Here is a 21,168-nt window from a genome sequence, read left to right as displayed (position 1 = left end):
GCTTTCTCAGCATCCCCAAGAGCAGCAACAACCCCAGAATCAGGCACTGCAATAACCACATCACATTCAACAGGCGAATCAAACCAAATAAAAAAAGCCTAGAAATCAAACGCCAATTTGTAATCAAAAGAACTAATCAACAACAAACCCAAGAATCACAACCAAACCACCAATCAAAATCCGGCGAAATTTGTCGATCCCTCGCCAGAAGACCCGAAACCCATCCCTAATTCAAACCCAATGAGAAACTTCCTTCTACTGGGCAATTATAATTATCAAAGGAAAGAGAAGAAGCTTTGTAGAGCTTTACTTGATAAGGAGAGAGAAAATAATTTGGGTTTGGAATCTGGTCACGAGGATGATGCAAGTGAGGCTGTTGGGTTTGGAATCTGGTCACGAGGATCACCAACATCTTGCCCCTATTTGTAGTAGCCACTATACTTCAAAATCGTGGGTTAGGCTTGCCGGCGACCAGAGATCGGCCTCCGCCGGCGAAAAAAGAGCGGAGATCGGATGCCGCCGGCGACCAGAGAGCCGGAGGAAGAACATCGGAGAGGAGAGAGAAAAAGATAGAGAAAATGGTTGAGATTTCTTTGGGAATTTTGTCAAAAAACATGTTTTAAGGGCAAAATAGTAAAACGCGACTAACGGCAGACTAACGCCGTTAACTCAAAGGTGTATCTCATGAACAATACGCAAAAATAGGGGTATATTATGTGATTCAAAAGACGCGAGGGTATTTGATGCGTTTTTGCAAACCTCAGGGGTATTTCATGAAAAAACCGTAGTTTCAATTGCCTCCACCTTCTCTTCTGTTATTTGCCTTTCAGATCTATGCACGTAGTGCCATTGACTTGTTGTTAATTCATGGTCCATAGTCCACGAATTGGGTCATCGATTGTCCAAGCTCAAATTTGTTCAAGTTTAGCTTATTAAGAAGATATTTTTATTCTTGAACGATTCATGAGCGATTTTTTTTTATTTTTTTTTGAGAGGGAAAGTGAATCTTTTATTCAGTTGATTTGATTAACTTTTTTATTTATTTAACAAAAGTATTCGTGGGCCGTGCGCTCCATGTTTTCGGTAAAAGGCACGACAAACCACATTAAATAGAGTAAACTTATACTTAGACACAACGTTACCCGACCCGAGGATACATGGGCTTGAGCCGTGTCTGAGCCGCATTATTAAAAATTCTGATCCAATACATAAGTTTGACGTAGCCGGGCATTCAGGGCCATGACCCGTGTGCTTGACCATAATCACAACCCGACCCGACCCACCATCATCTTTAATCTCTAATTTAAACCCGAAAATGTATTATATTTAAATACTCCGTATAAAAAATACGGGATGAAGTAGCTGTAGCTCCGACCAATAACCAGTCCACCCCCCAAAACGCTAATCCTCAACTAGTCCATCATCTTCCCGGCGAAACCACCAATCCACCATGGAAGTGAATTCCTTTTCTAAATTGAATACTGTAAGTATTTATCACATATTCTTCTCAATTTACACTTCAATTTTATGTATATTTTTTCAGTTTTTCCCCACATGAAAATTGTCAATCAGCTAACAGTTCTGAAATCTGAATCGTTTAATTGAGGAGATGTTTGTTCTTAGTTGTGTCGGCGAAACTCTTTAATCGTTCTCCTCCTTTTACTTTTGACATTTCTTGCTGTTTCGAAACGTTTCCAAAGGTTTTAGTTTTCTTTTAGCCGTTTTACAAATATGCATGTTTAGGCCCCTCTTTGGTTCACCTGATTCTCATTGAAATTAACTAGAGTTGATCAAACCGGGCCGGGCCGGGCTTTAACAAAAGAAATCATGTCCACACACATAAATTTTGTGCGGGCATTGCGGGCCGTAACGAGCTGTTACGGGTTGGGCTCGGGTTTGGTCTAAAAAATGCATATTATTGGCTACCCAAACTCGTACTTTTTCGGGTCGGGTCTGGCCGGACTATAGTTGATCAGGTTTAGAATTAACTTATCCGAGCGTTTTTCCTGAACTTATGTTGTCCGAATAAGAAGAAGTTTTGTGTGAGTTATTCTTGTTGAACTTATTTGAACTTATCACGATTGCCCAAACCATATTTTTCAATTTATCAAGCAAGTGTGTTAGTAATTTTATCTTTTTGATGAATTAAATATTAGTGTGTGAGAGAAAACAGGTGAGGATCCGATACGATAAATGATAAATGATATGGCACAAACTCAAAGGTACGGACCGAAATGAAAATGGGGGACAATCTTTAATTTAGAGACGGAGAGAGTATTATGGAGTAATTAAAGGTCTAGTTACTCCGTATTTTTATTTAAAAAAAAACTCGTGCGATGCATAACCTTAAATAATAGTTAAAATAAAACGTAATAAAGAACGGAGAAATCATTTGAGTTTTCAAATATTACTATATGGTACAAATATGTAAGTAAGATCATAAAACATACATCATTTTGGCTTTGGTCATGACTCATGAGAGTTAAGAGAGAGAAATGAAAAAGAGAGAAAGAGCATGCTTTTGCAATTTTCAGGAGACATGGGAATGCATGAACTTGGGCGTGGGAGTAGCTGGGATTAGCTACTTGTACAAGTATTTATTTGATTGTTTTGCTAAATTGGCAATGAAAATGAGTATAATTTTAGTTACAAACTTTGTTTAAAACAATTTTGTACACTAATAAATACAGAACTACGTTGAAATTTTTATGAACGTTGCTTGGATTGTTTGACTGGCTTTACATTAGGAAGGATGAAATTCTGCAAGAGTTATGAAAATTACATGAAGCAATTTGGGAAGAAGACACTTCCTGGGATTGGATACAGAAAGCTAAAGAAACTTATCAACAAGTGTAGGACTCATAATATTCAGTCCTTTGATGAAGCTGTTATTAGTCCCCCTGGTTGTTCAGGTAAGTGGGATAACTAGGTCCCGTTTGGTATCGTTTTTTTTTAGTTTTTTTTTATTTTATTACAAAACTAAAAACCAAAATATGAAAACCACAAAAAGTAGTTTCCAGTTTTATGTTGTCAGTTTTCAAAACCAACATGATTACTACAAATATGTTTATTTTTTAGTTCTTGATTCAATACTTCCTCTGTTCATTTTTACTCGCAACGTTTGTCACTTTCACGCATGCCAATGCACAACTTTGATCGTTAATATAATTGATTCTCTTTAAGCCAAAATTATAAAAAATTAATATTTTGAAAATACACATTAAGACGAATCTAACAAGATCTCACATGACTATGTTTTATCTTACGTATAAATCACCAACAATGGTTAAAGTATATATAATAGTGTAGAAATCACAAACGTTCCTCATAACCTCAAGGTTATGGGATCAAACCCCACTAGGGGCTCTTTGGAAATGAAGATTTCCCTTGTAATCCCCTCTCACTTCCAATGAGCCTGACCTGCAAAGTTGGCTGGAATTACTTGTGTGAGGTACCAGTGCAGTAGGGTCTTTCATCTTACCTTAAATAAATCACAAACGTTGCAAGTATTAAAAATCAGAGGAAGTATGACTTTCAAAACAAAAAACTAGAAGCTCAAAACTAACAGTGATAACAAACGAGTCCTAAGATTTAAAACTAGAAACATTATACGGAGTATGATTTTCAATTTGTGGCCTTAATTGATCTTCACTTTTCTTGTAGTGTGTGATGGGAATTTCTTCCCTTCCCTATTTGACGAAATGTTAGCTGTGGTTGATTGTTTTGACAAAGAGGCTCAGAAGTTGCTTGATCCACCATTGTCATGCCCATGGAGAATTTGGGTATACTTCTGCTTTGACTGCTCAAAAAATGAGGCAAAAGATCATGTTTTGATAAAAGAAGGTCAAGAACTGCTTATTTATGCCATGTTTAATGCCATTGCATTTCGCAAAATCCTTAAAAAGTACGACAAGGTATTTTCTAAATACTTTGGCAATTTAGTTTTTTTTTTTTTTATGTTTTTTTTTCCCGAATGAGCCACAAGGGCGGGGATGAGAATCGATTCCAGGATCACCTGGATTCGGAATGGAAGCTCTAACCAACTGAGCTATCCATCACTCTCATACTTAGGCACATTAGTCATTTGGAGTTAAAAAAAGTCTACTTGTCTAACTAGCTAGGCAACAAACATGGGGGAAAAATATCTGAAATACTCTTAAGGAGCAAACTATCGACATTTCATCCTATGTTAGTTGTCTAAATTTTAGGCAATTAGCTGGAATCTTTTGAGTTTTGACTTGAAGTTGTACGCTAATATAAGTTTTTATTACATGGAAACTGATTTTGACACACCAAAAAATTGAGTAAGGCACATACCTTGTGAGCAAAGCACGGAAAAAATGTGTCTCACAATGGTGTGTCAAATTCATTTCCTCTATTACAGCGTGATATTTTGTTTTGTTACTAGTTCTTTGTTGATTGATAAGGTTCATAAATGTGAAAAAGGGCGAGTGTTTAAATCAGGTGCCTTTATGAGTAGAGCACAGAAAACCGTGTCACATAATGGTGTGCCAAAATTATTTCCCATATTATGTGTGTGATATTTTGTTTTCTTACTAGTTCTTAATTTGTTGATTGGTAAGGTTCATAAAAGTGAAAAAGGGAGAGTGTTTAAATCAGGTTCCCTTGTGAGTAGAACATGGAAAACTATTTCTCACACTGGTGTGCCAAAATCGTTTCCCCTATTACGCGCGTGATATTTTGTTTTCTTACTAGTTCTTTGTTTATTGGTAAGGTTCATAAATGTCAAAAAGGACGAGTTTTTAAAATCAGGTGCCCTTGTGAGTAGAGCACGGAAAACTGTGTCTCACAATGGTGTGCCAAAATCATTTCCTCCATTACATGCGTGATATTTTGTCTTCTTACTAGTTCTTTGCTGATTGGTAAGGTTCATAAATGTGAAAAAGGGCGAGAATTTAAATCAGGTGCCCAAACTAAGCACATCGAGGTCCTTCAATCTCCTTGGTTCTACGAGCTAATGTCTTTTCAGATCAACTCGAGGGACAGAAAACTCAAAGCAACAAGCAAAGATGCATCATTGTTTGAAGGGTTGGACCTCATTTTTAATAATGACAATCCTTCTATGAGTTGTGAACTCTTTGATTCATTCAGGATCGATGTGGAGTTAATCTGTCCTATTTGTTTGGTACGTATGTCTATCTTTGCTTGTAGACTTTTTTACATTATTGTTGATGCATGCTGGTAAAAATAGTGTGTTAGACTCTTAGGTGTCGTGGAAGCCAAATGATAGGAAGCTACAAGATTACTCTAAATCTATAATTCACTGGCTACCTGTATTTAGTTGTAGTTGTTAGTTGGTTTGACTAGTTGTTAGTTATAGTTATTTATATTAGTGGTTAGACTAGCTAGTTGAGTTAGATGTTTATGTAAATTGTTTGGTAAAATAGCTATTAGTTATTAGCCGTTTAATGTGTGAAATGTTCATTAAGTCCATTGATATAAACTGATGAAGCTTGGTAAGGGCTGTAATTTTAGACAATATTGAGACAAAGTTGTATTTCATTCTACGCCCATTTCTCCAAACCTTTAATGCAAAAAGCTCTTATATTGAACTTTTTCATCTCAAAACTCTATTCCAAACCTCTCTTAACCAAACACCCACATTAGCTTTTTTAAAAGGTTAAGGCCCTGTTCTTTTTGGCTTAATTTCAGTTTCAGGACTTATTTGGCAGTTCAGTTCAGTTTAGTTCAGGAGCATTCAGTTCAGTTCAGTTCAGGAGCATTAAGTTCAGTTCAGGAGCATTAAGTTCAGTTCAGTTTAATGCAGTTTAATTCAATTCAATTTAACATAATAATAATAATAATATTACTTATATTATTATTTATATTATTGTATTACTTATTATTTATATTTATATTATTATATTATTATATTACTTATTATTTATATTTATATTTATATTATTATATTACTTATTATTATTATTATTTATTATATAGTTATTTAGTTATTAATTAATAATTATTCTTTAGTTATTAGTTAACTTTTATTATTTATTATTTATTATTTATTATTTATTATTTATTATTTATTATTTATTATTTATTATTTATTATTTATTATTTATTATTTATTATTTATTATTTATTATTTATTATTTATTATTTATTATTTATTATTTATTATTTATTATTTATTATTTATTATTTATTATTTATTATTTATTATTTATTATTTATTATTTATTATTTATTATTTATTATTTATTATTTATTATTTATTATTTATTATTTATTATTTATTATTTATTATTTATTATTTATTATTTATTATTTATTATTTATTATTTATTATTTATTATTTATTATTTATTATTTCAGTTCAGTTCAGTTCAGCTCTAAAGAACGGGGCCTAAGACCTCTACAGTCTAATTCACCTCAAAAAAACTTCTTTTTTCTCCGAACCTCTTTTAAGACATAACTAAACCCCCCATAGTCTTTCTTTCCCGCAATTTGGATTATACACCCAGGTGCACAACAGTGCTTACTGTGCACCCTAATGAATATTCATTGAGAATCTGATGAACATGGAGGATGATTTCAATGCACATGTACAAGTGGAGTATTTGAAACATATATTCTTTGGGTTTGAATTATATGTTCATTTGCTATATGTTCTTTGAGTATAAATAATATGTTCTTTGTATTTAAACTATATGTTCATTTAAAAACAAGGTGCACAGTGAGCACCAGGGTGCATAAACCATATTTTGCTTTTTTCCTTTATACCTCGTAAAAGTTACTCCCTCCGTCCCTTAATACTTGGCCTGTTTTCCTTATCGGGCCGTCTCTTAATACTTGACCTGTTTCTAAAAATGGAAATATTCTAACAATATTATATTATTTCTCACTCCACCCCTATTAACCCACCTACCCCCTACTCCATACAAAAAATAATTAAAAATTCAACCCCTACTCTCCCCCAACCCCACCCCTTTACACATTTCCCACTAACTACATTAAAATAATACCCCACTATCAACTACTACCTATTAAATTAAATAAGTCAATTCAAGTCCCTTAAACTCTGTGCCGGTCAAACAGGGTCGAGAATTCCGGGACGGAGGGAGTAGTATGGAATGCAAAGAGTAGTTTTTTCTAATGGTAACTTAAAAAACAGGATATAGTATTTGACGCAGTGGCTCTAAGATGTGGGCATATCTTATGCTATATGTGTGCTTGCTCTGCTGCTTCAGTGAATATAGTTGACGGATTGAAAGCAGCTACTCCAAATCAGAAGTGTCCTTTATGTCGAGAGGTAACTACTTCTGCAAACACCCATTTGGCATAATCACATAAAAATACATTAGGTGTGTAATATTCATGATCAACTAGCTTTTGAGCCCATTTAATGAACGGATAACTATATAGTGGTTGATAAGCCGTCTTTTAAAGTGCTATTTTATTGAGGGGTTGTGATTTAGTGGGAATATTGGAGTATGATTTATATAGAGGTAAATTTTGGAAATTGAAAAAGTATATAAATTAATATTGAGTGTTAAAGAGGGAGATGAAGTGGAAGAAGTTGAATGAATATATGACTTATATAGTGAATTGATGTTGAATGGGGAATATGAAGTGGAAGAGCCCGAATGGGTATTGAAGCTGTAAAATATTCCGTATAACAAACAATAAAGGAAAAATTGAAAAAAAAGTAGAAATTTATGGATGAAAGATGGGGTGACACATGTCATCCAATCATCTATGGTTTTCCTTTTAAAATACTAGGTATAGATAGATGAGAAATAACTGATTTCATATTTCCTTCAACTGTACATTACGATGAGCAAAGTAATTGACATAGAATGATCAACATTAAACGTGTTTACCGTGTTTGTTCAGGTTAGGGTGTATGGTGATGCTACACGCTTAGAAGAACTCAACATTCTGTTAAGCAAAAGGTATGTCTATTCCTCACCCAGAAAAGAAGTATGTAGACTCATAATTACGAAAACTTATATGTGACGGTCTTATGTATAAGACCAATTTTTTTACAAAATAATTGTACTTTTTTAATCAAATAGTTACTCAATCTGATCAGATAGTTATATTCTACTATTATTAATTATACTCTCAATCAAACAATTATAGTTTCTAGTCAAACAATTATCTTTTCTTTTTTTTAGTGCTGACATCAGCGGTCTTACGCGTATGGTGGTCTCATAAGAGACTTATTCACTCATAATACCCTGAATGTGCTATGTGTATATGACATGCAGATGTCCAGAGTATTGGGGAAAACGGCTCGAATCAGAGAGAGTAGAGCGGCTTCGGCTAGTGAAGGAGCATTGGCAGTCACAATTGCATGGTCTGATGACAGTTTGAGCTTCTTGTTGTTAAAATTGGCTTTATGGTGAAAGTGGCAGGACAAGATCATCTGTTTTTGTATTTTGTACACATTAAATGTAAGAGAGCCCTCTGTTTTATAACCTTTGTAAAGTGTTTCGAAGATGCTAATTTCACATACTATGTAACACAAAGTACTAACTTTGCATATATTTAAATCAAATTTGACATATAAGGCCTCGAGTATTATTATACTTTCTCCGTTACGGAAATATCGCACCATTTGTTTTATACACTGTTCGCACTACGACTTTGGTCATATGTTGTAATTCGTACGTAAGAAAATTTTAGTCATTTGAGATCATATTAGATTCGTATCGATATATTATATATATTATCTAAATATTATTTTTTATATAATTTTTACTTGCACACGATTTGAGATATCAAGAGTTAAAGTAATGGTTAGATGAGTAAAAGTCAATCATTGTGCAATATTCTCGGAACGAAGAAAGCATATATATTTTCAAGTTTTTTGTTTTTTTTTTTTAAAGAAAACTAAAGAAGAAAATGTACTCCATATATCAAAAAACACTAAAGAGAAATTCTTGAGACCAAGAAACGTAAAAACCAATTCTTATTTTTATTATGCACTCGTTTTATCATACAACCCACCTTTTACTAGTTTGTGTAGATCTAGTAAAAGCCAAGTATTGATTACCCCATCAAACAATATAAATGTTTTCCGGTGCAACCCAAACCATGAAAGTGAAAAATCGAAGGAGAGAACACAAATCACACGTCGCATCATAAACCAAAAAACATAAAAAGAGCATCCAAAGTTACATGATGGAAATATTGCATTGGAGTTCGTGCAAATAGTAACTGTAAAGATCTTTTCGAAACGGAGGTAGTAATTCACAATTATTGGCACTCGTAGGCATCCGCACCCACCGAAATACATGTAAGACCAGAACCTTCACAACATTCGAAAATGCCAGGATAACATTCGTGATTTACGTGCTCCTCACAATTACGATCTTTGCATTTGAACTCTCCTGGTGAAACTTCAAGACATTTAAGTCCATCACAACAACTGTATTTGTTGAGAGGATCACATATAAGGTCATAAGTCTTACAACACCTTTTAACTCCAAGTACGGCATCAGTAAAGTTACATTCACATGGTGTAACACAATTTGTAGTTGTTGTACATATAGGACCGGAACAATCCGCTTCCACTTTCATCACAATGATTTGTAGCAACACTACATAAAAATAAAAAAGTAAAATAATAAGCATTTTGTTAACAATGGGTTAAATATATTCCAAATGAATTAGAATTCTCCAATATGCATAACTTTAGTATTCTCTCGTATCTATACTAATATATTAAAAGACGTTTTCAAGAACGTATATGTGTCACGTAGACCTCTCATTATTACGGCACGTCACCACTAGTTAGCATCATAATATGCTATTACAACCAAAAAACATGTAACAAGGATCGAACACCAGACCTCTTTACGCCACGTCACCACTAATTAGCATCATAACAGTTATTACAAAAAAAACATGTAACAAGGATCGAACACCGACCTCTTTATTAAAAGTTATACTTCTTATCATCTTAACCAACTACAACTTATGTATTATATTTCCATATAAGCATATACTACGTATATTCTTTTTATAATAAACAATACATTGAATAAAAGAGAATGCAAAAAAAGGGAATGATTACTTGATTTATAAATGTACAGTTATTAATTTGAAGAAAATGATCCGACTTTGTTTTGATTTTTGGATGTGGGGTTTCAGACCGGGGAGGTTGTTGATTCGGACACTAATTTTACGTCACCGTAATTCGATTACGACATCATCTACATGTGCACATATTTTTTTTAAAAAAAACCCGAATGAAATTCAAAACCCGGGACAACGCCCGGGCTACACACTAATTTTAAACAATAAAATTAGTAACTTAGTATAATCGATAGATTGTTAAATTTCAGAGAAATATAAAATGGGTCTGGGTAACCCAATAAGAAGAGGAGAGTTCGGTTCACTTATAAGCAAAATGGAGGCTACACACTAAAACCAATTGACAATAGTTAGAGTAACTGCACAAGCTTATAATAAGATGGTATTTTCTTTCATTTTTCTTTGATGTGGAACAACTCACATGGGATTAACATTAGGATTCAACATAGATAGATAGATAGATAGATAGATAGATACAGAATAGATGCAAAATTTTAAAACTGGATGTATATTGTGAGACTATAAAAGTAGTGAGATTATAAACCTGCTACAAAAAGAAATGCAGTTGCTAACTTGATTTTGTGGGAGTTGGTGCTCTTCATTTTCTAGGACAAAATTCTCAAACTTATGTTTCCACTTTTTTATTTAGTGAGATTCTCAAACTTATGTGATGTAGAACTTCTTTTTATTTTGAGAGTTTTCTAAGCTTTTGGCCCTATTTATAATAGTTTTATGAACCTAGTTAATATTATTCTAATCTCTTTGACCTTTTAAGTTTTATTTTCTTCTTTTTATATAATACAAAATCGTCATAATGTGTTACATTATTCATTATGTCTAAGAATGTTGTTATTTGCTAACCGTGAGAACATTTTTATAATGTTTTTATTGTATTTATTTAAGTTCAAAACATCGTACCGGCATGAATACCCGGCCTTCACACATTTATTCGTTGATCTAGAAATCTAGAATGTTGCTAGAATGAGAACATTACCACAAGGGCCATTGATAAGGCCATAAACTTTGACTTCGCACATTCAATCATGAATAATATACATATAAATATACTATGTAATTGTTAAGCTTATATATTTCATTTATCTTTGGTGATAGTTAAATACGGATTAACTAAGGGTGTGTTTTATTCACCCAATTTTCCCTTATTTTTCTATAACTTATATTATCTGAACTTATATTATCTAAACTCATGTAAACTTATCAAAACTTATTTTAGTTGTAATTTAAACTTGGATAACCCTTATTTTTCTGAAATTATCTTTTTTAAACTTAACTGAACTTTATTTTTCTGAAATAAGTGGAAATCTGAAGAACTGAACATAACCTAAAATTATCATTATCATTACCCCATTGTAGACCTGGTCAAGACGAGCCCGACCCGGCCAGCCCGAATTGAAATTTTTGCGGGCTTGGGCAGAATTTTCCAGCCCAGCCCGAAATTTTAAATTTTTTGGGCGAGCTTGGGCAGAATTTTCCAGCCCGGCCCGAAATTTTAAAATTTTTGGGCGGGTTTGGGAAACACAAAACTACACTTTTTAGTTATAAATTTGGCTCGGCCCGAAGATGGTCCGAAAGCCCGATATTTAGGCCCGAAAATAGCGGGTTTGGGCATAATTTTTTGCCCCGAATTTTGGCCTGGCCCGACATAGCGGGCTGATTTTTATGCCTAGGCCCGGCCCGAACCCGGCCTGGCCCGCAATTTGATCAAGTCTACCCCAATGCCTCAAAAAGCTGAGGCTCCCGCAAGAAGTAAGGTAAGGGGAAGTCGGACGGACACAACCTTACCCCTTTTATTGCCTCATTTTTAGCTTCTTTTAGGCCTTAGCTAGTTTGTACGGGGGGTTATGTACTTGTGTAGTATAGCCTAGTTTTACGCACGTTATGCATCTCTGGTTGGTTGCACTTTTCAATTTCATGTGTTTACTTTTTGTTGATTACACTTCTATTATTTAGGGTGCGTTCTGTTCACCTTAAAAAAATAAGTTTCAGGTCTAATAAGTTCAGATAAGTTCCAATAAGTTTCAATAAGTTCCAATAAGTTTCAATAAGTTCCAATAAGTTCAGATAAGTTCCAATAAGTTCCAATAAGTTCAGATAAGTTTCAATAAGTTACAATAAGTTTTAATAAGTTGCAATATTAATAATAATGATATTATTTATTATTATTAATATTATTATTATTATTTATTATTTATTATTATTAATATTATTAATTATTAATTATTAATTATTAATTGTTAATCATTAATCATTAATTATTAATTATTAATTATTAATTATTAATAATTAATAATTAATAATTAATCATTAATTATTAATTATTAATTATTAATTATTAATTATTAATTATTAATTATTAATTATTAATTATTAATTATTAATTATTAATTATTAATTATTAATTATTAATTATTAATTATTAATTATTAATTATTAATTATTAATTATTAATTATTAATTATTAATTATTAATTATTAGTTATTAGTTATTAATTATTAATTATTAGTTATTAGTTATTAGTTATTAGTTATTAGTTATTAGTTATTAGTTATTAGTTATTAGTTATTAGTTATTAGTTATTAATTATTAGTTATTAGTTATTATTTATTAATTATTAATTATTAATTATTAATTATTAATTATTAGTTACTACCTCCGTTCCTAAATGATCTTTACGGTTACTATTTGCACGGTAATTAAGGAATTTTGGTGAACATGTGATGGTGGGGGTAACAAATGGAAAATGAGTGGCTATAAATTGTCCAACAATGTGAGTGGTTGGAAACTAATATTAAAGTATTGTGAGTGGGTAAGTTATGGTGGGCCAAATAGGAGTAAAAATGGAATAAAGTAGGAGTGTAAAGAACTTTCAGGAACGGACTAAAACGGAAAGCGTAAAGAACTTTTAGGAACGGAGGTAGTATTAGTTATTAATTATTAATTATTAGTTATTAATTATTAGTTATTAGTTATTAATTATTAATTATTAATTATTAATTACTAATTATTAATTACTAATTATTAATTATTAATTATTAATTATTAATTATTAATTATTAATTATTAATTATTAATTATTAATTATAATTATTAATTATTAATTATTAATTATTAATTATTAATTATTAATTATTAATTATTAATTATTAATTATTAATTATTAATTATTAATTATTAATTATTATTATTAATTATTAATTATTAATTATTAATTATTAATTATTAATTATTAATTATTAATTATTAATTATTAATTATTAATTATTAATTATTAATTATTAATTATTAATTATTAATATTAATATTACTTATTAATTATTAATTATTAATTATTAATTATTAATTATTAATTATTAATTATTAATTATTAATTATTAATTATTAATTATTAATTATTAATTATTAATTATTAATTATAATTATTAATTATTAATTATTAATTATTATATATTATTTATTATTTATTATATATTATTTATTATATATTATTTATTATGTACGTAGTATTATTTATTATTTATTATTTATTATTTATTATTTATTATTTATTATTTATTATTTATTATTTATTATTTATTATTTATTATTTATTATTTATTATTTGTAATAAGTTTCAAGAAGTTCCAATAAGTTCAGATAAGTTCAGATAAGTTCCAATAAGTTTCAATAAGTTCCAATAAGTTCAGATAAGTTCAGATAAGTTCAGATCAGATAAGTTCAGATAAGTTCAGATAAGTTCAGATAAGATCAGATAAGTTCAGATAATTTCAGATAAGATCAGATAAGTTCAGATAATTTCAGATAAGATCAGATAAGTTCAGATAAGTTCAGGTCAAATAAGTTGAACAGAACGCACCCTTAAGTAGTACACTTTTAATTTTAGTCTATTTCATAATATTAATATATTATTTACATTGTGCTTTATTTTATTTTTGGATATGAAATTTTTTTATTATCTTACCTCTTTTATCCCACAACATTACAATTTTACATTCAATTTCTCTTACTTTATTTATTTTTTTTCTTATACACATCCAATTTTTTTTAAGCATCTATCTTACTTTATCCGTATTTTATTATATCTACCCATTTTTTCATATGTAACACAAGGTACTACTCCGTAACTTTGTATCTTATGTATTTGTATAGAGAAAGCCACGAGATTCAATCTCTACCACTCTTAAGAGTTTTAGGATTTTAACCAACTAAATTATGGAGTACTATACTATTTGTTGCCTTGTTGGTATGATCTCTTGATCATATGTTTTTGTTATTCTGTGTAAGGGGTGTCAAATCGGGTCATCGGTTCTGTTTCGGTTCGGGTTCATCGGTTCGGGTTGAAACCGGTTTATTTTACTATCGGTTCGGTTCAGTTCGGGTTGAAAATTTAACGGTTCGGTTCGGGTTCGGGTTATGTGGTACGGGTTCATATCGGGTCGGGTTCATAACGGGTCGTGTTCGTATCGGGTCGGGTTCATATCGGGTCGGTTCATATTTGGTCGGGTCATAAACGGGTTAAGTCATGTTCATATCGGTTCAGGTTCACATCGGGTCGGGTTCATAACGGGTCGGGGTCATACCGGGACGGGTTCATACGGGTCGGGTTAGATCGGGTCGGGTCAATTCGGTTCGGTTTGTTAACGGGTTTAGCCGGATTGTAATCAGGTCGGGTTCATGTTTAGTCAGATCAATTCGGATACAAATTACAAACAATGTCGAGTTATTACTAAAATCACAATTTTCAATACGTTTATACTATAATATCTACATTATTAAAGCAAGGAAATTTTGTGCAACACTACCTTTAAGTTTGGACGTTTTGTGAATTACTACCTTATAAAAAAGTTTTTTAATTTTGCTACCTTATAAGTTTGTTTAGTTTGAGTAACACTACCTTGTAACAGTTTCTGTCAAATTCCTCCGTTTGTGGGCCCCACCTCCAACGGCTATATTCAACTGCTTAACTCCCTTTCCCCCTTATTTAAACTTCCTGTAAAGTTTTATCAACCACATTCAACCAATTTTTCGGAAAAAAATCAAGAAATCTGGGTAATTTTTTTCTCAAAGCAAGATTCGCAATTTGGTTGAGGAATCGAGTAACCTAAAGGTGAGTGCATTAAATTCGTTCTTGTTCTTCAATTTCTGGGTTTATTTTTTCAATTTAGGGTTTTTGTTCTTGTTCAATTTTATTAAATTCGAATCCTTTTGATAAATTTAGCGTTTGAAACCTTTGAATTGTCATGTGAAAACAACTACATTGCAAAATTGGGTTCTTGAATTGACTAAAAATGTGGGTATTCGTGGTTTAAAATATCAATTTTGATCGTTATTTGCAATTTGGGGGTTTTTGATTGAGAAATCAAATACTAATAATTAGTTGTTTTAACTGTTGCAGGATGTCGAGTGGGTCTCCTTGTGCTTCAAAAAAATGTTATTGTGGCATTCCATCCAAGATGTTGACATCGTGGACAACTGATAACCCGGGGAGAAAATTCCTGACTTGTAAGTTCTCTGATGTACACACTGGTAGGAAAGGATGTGGTTGGTTTTATTGGGTTGATCCTGATGTTGTGGAGTGGCAAAGAGTCGTGACGAATGAACTGGTGGTGGAGAAGAGATTGCTGAAAACAGAGTTGAGGGTCATGATGACAGAATTGCAGAAGTTGGAGGATGACAAAGCCCTTCTTGTTGCTGCCAATGAGAGGCTTGAAAGGATATGCAATGGTGGAGTGGCTGGAATGAAGGGGACAAAGGATAAGGGCCAAGAAATTGCCCATTCTGTATTTTGGTTTGTTGTAGGATTAGTTGTTTGTTGTGTGTTGAAGTTTGTAATGAAGTTCCTCTAGTGTAAACGCGACAATGGAACGGGAAATTGGATTTCATGTAATGTAATGTAATGTTGTTGACATTAGTTGACTCTAATCATTTAATAATGGTAATTCTAGCTTATGACAATATCTTTTTGCATTAACTTGTGTTCGATTATTAGCTCCGTTTAATTGTGTACCGATTAAAACTTGGTTAGTATACGTGCTCGTTTCACCTGTCATTCACCACAGAGGATAAATCTATAAATTAGGTAAAGTCCTTGAAGTCAACGGGAGTCAACTTTGGTCCATTGACTTAGTTTAAATGGAGGACAAATTTTTCTCAAATGAACCACACCTGAACATCATATATTCATAACAACAATTCAACAAGTGAACAACAAGAACAACAACTTGTTAAACCTGCACTTAACTGAAACGAGCCACGCGTGAGCCGAGCTCGAACGTCAAATATAATTAAGGGGCAAATGAATCTTTACACAGTGTTCCAATGTAAACCTTGCACCTAATTAGAATTGTCATTGCCAAAATGTAACCTTGTTGCTAATTAGAAACCTTAACTACTTGTTCAAAGGAATTACAACCAACAATACTTAAATATGCCACACTGGTTTCTTTGTTGTCTGCAATTTGGGTCTGAGTTTTGGAGGGAGTGATGTTTGAGGCTGATGAGTTGATGTTTGGCTGGATGGACCTGGATGCTGACTTGCTGTCTGACCTGGTTGCTGACTTGAGGTCTGACTGAGTGGAGGAGGTTGATAACTCCCTGTCTGACTGGATTGAGGTGGAGCATTAAATGTCTGTTGCATGGTAGCTGCACTTGAGTTTTGTTGCCGTGGTTGAGTGACTGATTCAGCATTATACCTCTGCATACACAACAGAAACACATATTGTTAATGACAATAGAAACACAGAAACATATTCAGCTCTAAACAACAGAAACAATGTAAATACATGACAAAAACTCACCCTTAAAACTCTTGCAGCCCTCTTGTTTCTGTCAGCAACAACCCATGGGTTCTTGGAGGGATCCCTCCCTGGTTCCTTGGGCTGAATAACACCAGGTGGATTATTGCACTTTCTCTTGTTGTGGCCTGGTTGTTTACAGTTTGAGCAGTTATTCGGCTTTTTCCCTCGCTTCACAAACCTCTCCTCAGCATCCTCACCTGCTTCTTTCTTTCTCTTATGTGACTTAGGCCTTCCTGGCATTTTCCTTAACAGTGGAGGCAAAGGTCGAGGCAAATCTGTTTTCTTCCACTGCTTCATCCCGGGCATTGGCTTGATATGAGGCGAGTAAGTTGCTAAGTATTTGGCCTTTGAGTAACACTCATGAACAAAATCTTCAGGCCTCCACCTCTTCTTCACAATACATGCATAAGCATGTGGACATGGTATTCCCGTTAACTCCCACCTAAAGCATGTGCATGTCAACTCCTTCAAATCTACCACATGCCTATCAAAAGCAGTTTCCACCTCCCACTCATCTAATCTAGAAGGACAGACTATACAATTCAAAGATGCTTCATAAACCCAAGCTAAAACCTTCTCAACAAATGGCATAAACCTCCCCTCATACTTTTGAATACCCTCCCACTTCTCAGCATTCCTTCTCATTACGTACCTCCTAATCCAATCTAGGCAGGTTATTATTGGTTTATCCCTAGCTTCCCTTATCACAGCATTAAATGTCTCACAAAGGTTGTTGAGCAACATGTTAGACCTAGAATTCGATCCAAATGCATGTCTACACCAATGAACAGGAGGTATGTCACTCAAGTAGTTATATGCATCCTCGTTTAGCTCTTTGATTTCAGCCATGTAAGAATCATGCCAATGCTATACATGTAACAAACAAAAACAAGGATGACATCAACAAACAATAACAAATGCTATACATTTATACATTTAGTGCGATTAAGTCCCGACTCGGGTACGTGTCCAAGTCACGATTCGGGAACGTGTCCAAGAAGCATGCTTTACTTTTCTACCCTAAACACACATGCTTTTAAAATAAAATCACAAGTGCAACCAAATTTAAGAATACGAGTCGATTTCTAAAATAAAATCACAAGTGCCGCCAAATCTAAGAATACGAGTAGATTTCTAACATGAAAGCCTAAATGCAAATAAATCTAAGAATACGAGTCGATTTCTAACATGAAAGCCTAAATGCAACTAAATCTAAGAATACGAGTCCATTTCTAACATGAAAGCCTAAATGCAACCAAGTTGAAGAATAGCAAACCTTAGTTGTTGATCTTGCTGCTGCCCAAAACAGGTCCTTATAGGCTGTGCCACTGAATTTATTCTTGAAGTTAGCCCATATGTGTCTAGCACAAAATCTGACCTCGGCTTTTGAACTCACAACAGATATAGCATCCAATAGTCCCTGAATTGAAACAATAAACAGAAACACAAGGTTAGTAAACCATCCAGAAACTGTACCTCATTGAACAAAAGAATAAAACTATATTACCTTTTGCCTATCAGACATAAGAGTCAATCCTTCTCCGTCATGGTGTCCTATGTCCTTCATCAGCAAATCAAGAAACCATGTCCAACTGTCAGCATTCTCAACTTCCACCACTGCCCAAGCTACGGGAAAAATATTGTTATTTCCATCTTTGCTCACAGCCACTAAGATCATTCCTGGATGAGCCCCTTTAAGGTGACAACCATCTACTCCAATCAGGGGCCTACATCCATTCTTAAAACCCACTTTGAGAGCCTCAAAACAGACGTACAATCTTTGAAAGAACGGAGTGGGGTTGTCTCTAATCTGGCATTGTACATAGGCTGAAGAACCAGGATTGTATTGAAGAATTGCATACCCATAGTCATACACAGCAGCATACTCATCTGCAGCATCCCCATACAGAATCAATTTGGCTCTAGCCCTAGCAAACCATGACTTGTAGTATCCAATATGTAGCCCCGTTTCCTTGTAAACCCTTTCCCTAAACTTAACAAGCCTCCAATATGGTTCTGACCTCCACTCCTCCAAATACTTCTCAGCTAACCACTCCGATGTGATTTTAGAACTTGAATGAACCACACCACAAGTATGCTTTAACCTTAAAGACTTGATCTGAAACGTTTCTTCCATCCTTAGTTTCTTCACATGAATCTTAAACCTACACTTATGTGGTGTTAGGTTATGATTCATATGACAGTTCATAAATCATGCGGAAAAACCATAAAGCCAGGAAACATATTATTTACACATAATCATTTAGCATAGTTTAGATGCATACTCTTTGTTGCGTGCCTTCCCTAGCTGCGCCCGAATCGAACAAGAACAAGTCTTTAGGACTCCAAGTGTCGTCCCTCCGTAGATAGTCCACAGCACGTCCGGATCCGCCTTAAGATTGACCAACTAGAATCGCCCTTAAGGTTCTAATATTTTCGGTTAGGTAGGCAAGAATATTGGCTGATTTTTCTGCTTAAAAATCTTAGTTTTGAATACTTAAAACTTGTGTTATAAATAATGACCCCTAGGCCTTTATTTATAGAGTTATGGAAAAGGAATCGTAATCCTAGTAGGATACGAATTAATTGAAATTAGAATCCTACATGAATTCTATTTAATTAATTTATCCAATTAGGAATAGGAATTTAATCATACACTAACTCTTGTAGATTTAGGAATCACGCATGAGCACAAACTCACACACACACGGCAGCCACAAGGGCTGCCCATGCGCGTGCGAGCAGCAGCCCACGCAGCGCGGCCCACGCATCCGTGGCCTTGGCGCGCGCTGGGCCTGCCTTGCGGTAGGCCTGGGCGCTGCCTTGGCTGGGCTTGTGGCGCGCGTGCTTGCTGGGCGATGGCCCGGCTTCGTGCTGGGCCTTCGTCCGGCAGGCCTCGTCCGATGCTAATTCGTACGATACGCTTCCGATTAAATTTCCAGTTCCGGAATTTATTTCCGATACGAACAATATTTAATATTTCCGATTCCGGAATTAATTTCCGTTTCGAACAAATATTTAATATTTCCGTTTCCGGAATTATTTTCCGATTCCGGTAATATTTCCGATTCTGACAATATTTCCGTTTCCGGCAATATTTCCGATTCTGGTAATATTTCCATTTCCAATAATATTTTCCGATACGTACCATGTTTCCGTTTCCGGCAACATCTACGACTTGGATAATATTCATATTTCCGATACGATCCATATTTCCGTTTCCGGCAATATCATCGTTTCCGGAGTATTCATTTCTTGCCTGTGACGATCTTAGCTCCCACTGAAACCAAGATCCGTCGGTTCCGAATATTCATAGATAGAGTATCTAATGCCATTAGATACTTGATCCGTTTACGTACTATTTGTGTGACCCTACGGGTTCAGTCAAGAGTAAGCTGTGGATTAATATCATTAATTCCACTTGAACTGAAGCGGCCTCTAGCTAGGCATTCAGCTCACTTGATCTCACTGAAATTATTAACTTGTTAATTAATACTGAACCGCATTTATTAGACTTAACATAGAATGCATACTTGGACCAAGGGCATTATTTCCTTCAGTCTCCCACTTGTCCTTAGGGACAAGTGTGCATTTCCTAATTCCTTTGTCGCTCGATGCTTGCTCTTGAACATAAGGTAAGAGTTGTCATCCTTATTATGTCCAGAGGTGTTCCTCGGTTTCAGAGTTCAACTGATCAAATAAACAGATAATCATAGCCTATGATTCATCCGAGCACGGCCATGCATTTCACAGTTTCTAGCTCTCCGAGTGGCCTTGTACAACTTTTAAGCATCTCATCCCGATTTATGGGAGGACAATCCCAATCTTGCGATCTTGAGATTAGACTTCGTTTGATAGGTGATTACCTGAGCGTTGCCTTTATAGCCTCCTTTTACGGTGCGACGGTTGGTCAACGTCAAAGCAACCAGTTCTCAAACAAGTAATCTCAAATCACTCAGGTATTGAGGATTTAGTGTCTAATAATTTAATGAAATTTACTTATGACAGACTTTCATCTCTTACAGTAAAGTTTCATAGGTCTTGTCCGATACTAGTCTTCCCAAAGTAAGTATCTATGCAAATGATTATGACATTGCCATGTCCACATAGTTCAAGAAACAGAACTACTAGTCATCTTGCATTCTAATCGTCTAACGTTTTCTATGCGTCCAATTTTATAGAAAACTCCGATTAGGGACCATTTTCAACCTTTGACATTCAAGTTCACTTGATAGACATTTCTTAGTCACAGGACTGGTCCTGACAGTCTATCTTGAATAT

The 21,168-nt window shown here is 33.9% G+C and overlaps 4 protein-coding genes across 7 annotated transcripts; 2 read left to right on the top strand and 2 right to left on the bottom strand.

Moving 5' to 3' along the window:
• The first annotated feature begins 1,322 nt into the window (after nt 1-1,322).
• On the top strand, nt 1,323-8,542 carry LOC110800425 (probable E3 ubiquitin-protein ligase BAH1-like 1). Of its 4 annotated transcripts, none has more exons than XM_022005732.2 (7): nt 1,325-1,483; nt 2,752-2,912; nt 3,664-3,914; nt 4,889-5,146; nt 7,142-7,279; nt 7,864-7,922; nt 8,241-8,542. In XM_022005732.2, the coding sequence occupies exons 2-7, from the start codon at nt 2,753-2,755 to the stop codon at nt 8,344-8,346; spliced, it is 972 nt and encodes a 323-aa protein (XP_021861424.1). In that variant the 5' UTR covers nt 1,325-1,483; nt 2,752; the 3' UTR covers nt 8,347-8,542. The 4 variants fall into 4 exon arrangements, with proteins under 4 accessions (XP_021861426.1, XP_021861424.1, XP_021861425.1 ...); XM_022005733.2 differs by having other exon boundaries at nt 1,326-1,483; nt 2,748-2,912; nt 3,664-3,782; XM_022005730.2 differs by having other exon boundaries at nt 1,326-1,483; nt 2,748-2,912.
• Nucleotides 8,543-8,931: 389 nt separating this feature from the next.
• On the bottom strand, nt 8,932-10,756 carry LOC130470070 (uncharacterized). The gene is made up of 2 exons (XM_056839638.1): nt 10,616-10,756; nt 8,932-9,575 (listed from the first exon to the last, which is right to left on the bottom strand). The coding sequence occupies exons 1-2, from the start codon at nt 10,671-10,673 to the stop codon at nt 9,232-9,234; spliced, it is 402 nt and encodes a 133-aa protein (XP_056695616.1). The 5' UTR covers nt 10,674-10,756; the 3' UTR covers nt 8,932-9,231.
• A 4,119-nt stretch (nt 10,757-14,875) lies between these two features.
• On the top strand, nt 14,876-16,045 carry LOC130470069 (uncharacterized). Its single transcript, XM_056839636.1, has 2 exons — nt 14,876-15,197; nt 15,486-16,045. Exon 2 carries the CDS (start codon nt 15,487-15,489, stop codon nt 15,934-15,936), a length of 450 nt encoding a protein of 149 aa, XP_056695614.1. The 5' UTR covers nt 14,876-15,197; nt 15,486; the 3' UTR covers nt 15,937-16,045.
• A 466-nt stretch (nt 16,046-16,511) lies between these two features.
• LOC130470189 (uncharacterized) lies at nt 16,512-19,059 on the bottom strand. The gene is made up of 4 exons (XM_056839829.1): nt 18,395-19,059; nt 18,164-18,307; nt 16,888-17,754; nt 16,512-16,784 (listed from the first exon to the last, which is right to left on the bottom strand). Exons 1-4 carry the CDS (start codon nt 19,022-19,024, stop codon nt 16,512-16,514), a joined length of 1,914 nt encoding a protein of 637 aa, XP_056695807.1. The 5' UTR covers nt 19,025-19,059.
• Between the last annotated feature and the right edge of the window lie 2,109 nt (nt 19,060-21,168).

The sequence above is a fragment of the Spinacia oleracea genome, chromosome 3 (assembly GCF_020520425.1).
Source record: "Spinacia oleracea cultivar Varoflay chromosome 3, BTI_SOV_V1, whole genome shotgun sequence".
Lineage (NCBI taxonomy): Eukaryota > Viridiplantae > Streptophyta > Magnoliopsida > Caryophyllales > Amaranthaceae > Spinacia > Spinacia oleracea.
The sequence above is the reverse complement of the archived record's forward strand: the minus strand, read 5'-3'. Positions and strand labels throughout refer to the sequence as shown.

What these genes read in the sequence shown, in the direction of transcription:
- LOC110800425 (XM_022005732.2), top strand. Translation starts at nt 2,753, where the DNA reads ATGAAATTCTGCAAGAGTTATGAAAATTACATGAAGCAATTTGGGAAG. An exon ending in TCCTTAAAAAGTACGACAAG is followed by an intron (nt 3,915 to 4,888) that starts GTATTTTCTAAA and finishes CTGATTGGTAAG; the next exon opens with GTTCATAAATGTGAAAAAGG. An exon ending in AACATTCTGTTAAGCAAAAG is followed by an intron (nt 7,923 to 8,240) that starts GTATGTCTATTC and finishes TATGACATGCAG; the next exon opens with ATGTCCAGAGTATTGGGGAA.
- LOC130470189 (XM_056839829.1), bottom strand. Translation starts at nt 19,024, where the DNA reads ATGGAAGAAACGTTTCAGATCAAGTCTTTAAGGTTAAAGCATACTTGT. An exon ending in TTATGTCTGATAGGCAAAAG is followed by an intron (nt 18,308 to 18,394) that starts GTAATATAGTTT and finishes GTTTCAATTCAG; the next exon opens with GGACTATTGGATGCTATATC. An exon ending in GGGCTGCAAGAGTTTTAAGG is followed by an intron (nt 16,785 to 16,887) that starts GTGAGTTTTTGT and finishes TTGTGTATGCAG; the next exon opens with AGGTATAATGCTGAATCAGT.
- LOC130470069 (XM_056839636.1), top strand. Translation starts at nt 15,487, where the DNA reads ATGTCGAGTGGGTCTCCTTGTGCTTCAAAAAAATGTTATTGTGGCATT.
- LOC130470070 (XM_056839638.1), bottom strand. Translation starts at nt 10,673, where the DNA reads ATGAAGAGCACCAACTCCCACAAAATCAAGTTAGCAACTGCATTTCTT. An exon ending in TGCATTTCTTTTTGTAGCAG is followed by an intron (nt 9,576 to 10,615) that starts GTTTATAATCTC and finishes ATTTTTATGTAG; the next exon opens with TGTTGCTACAAATCATTGTG.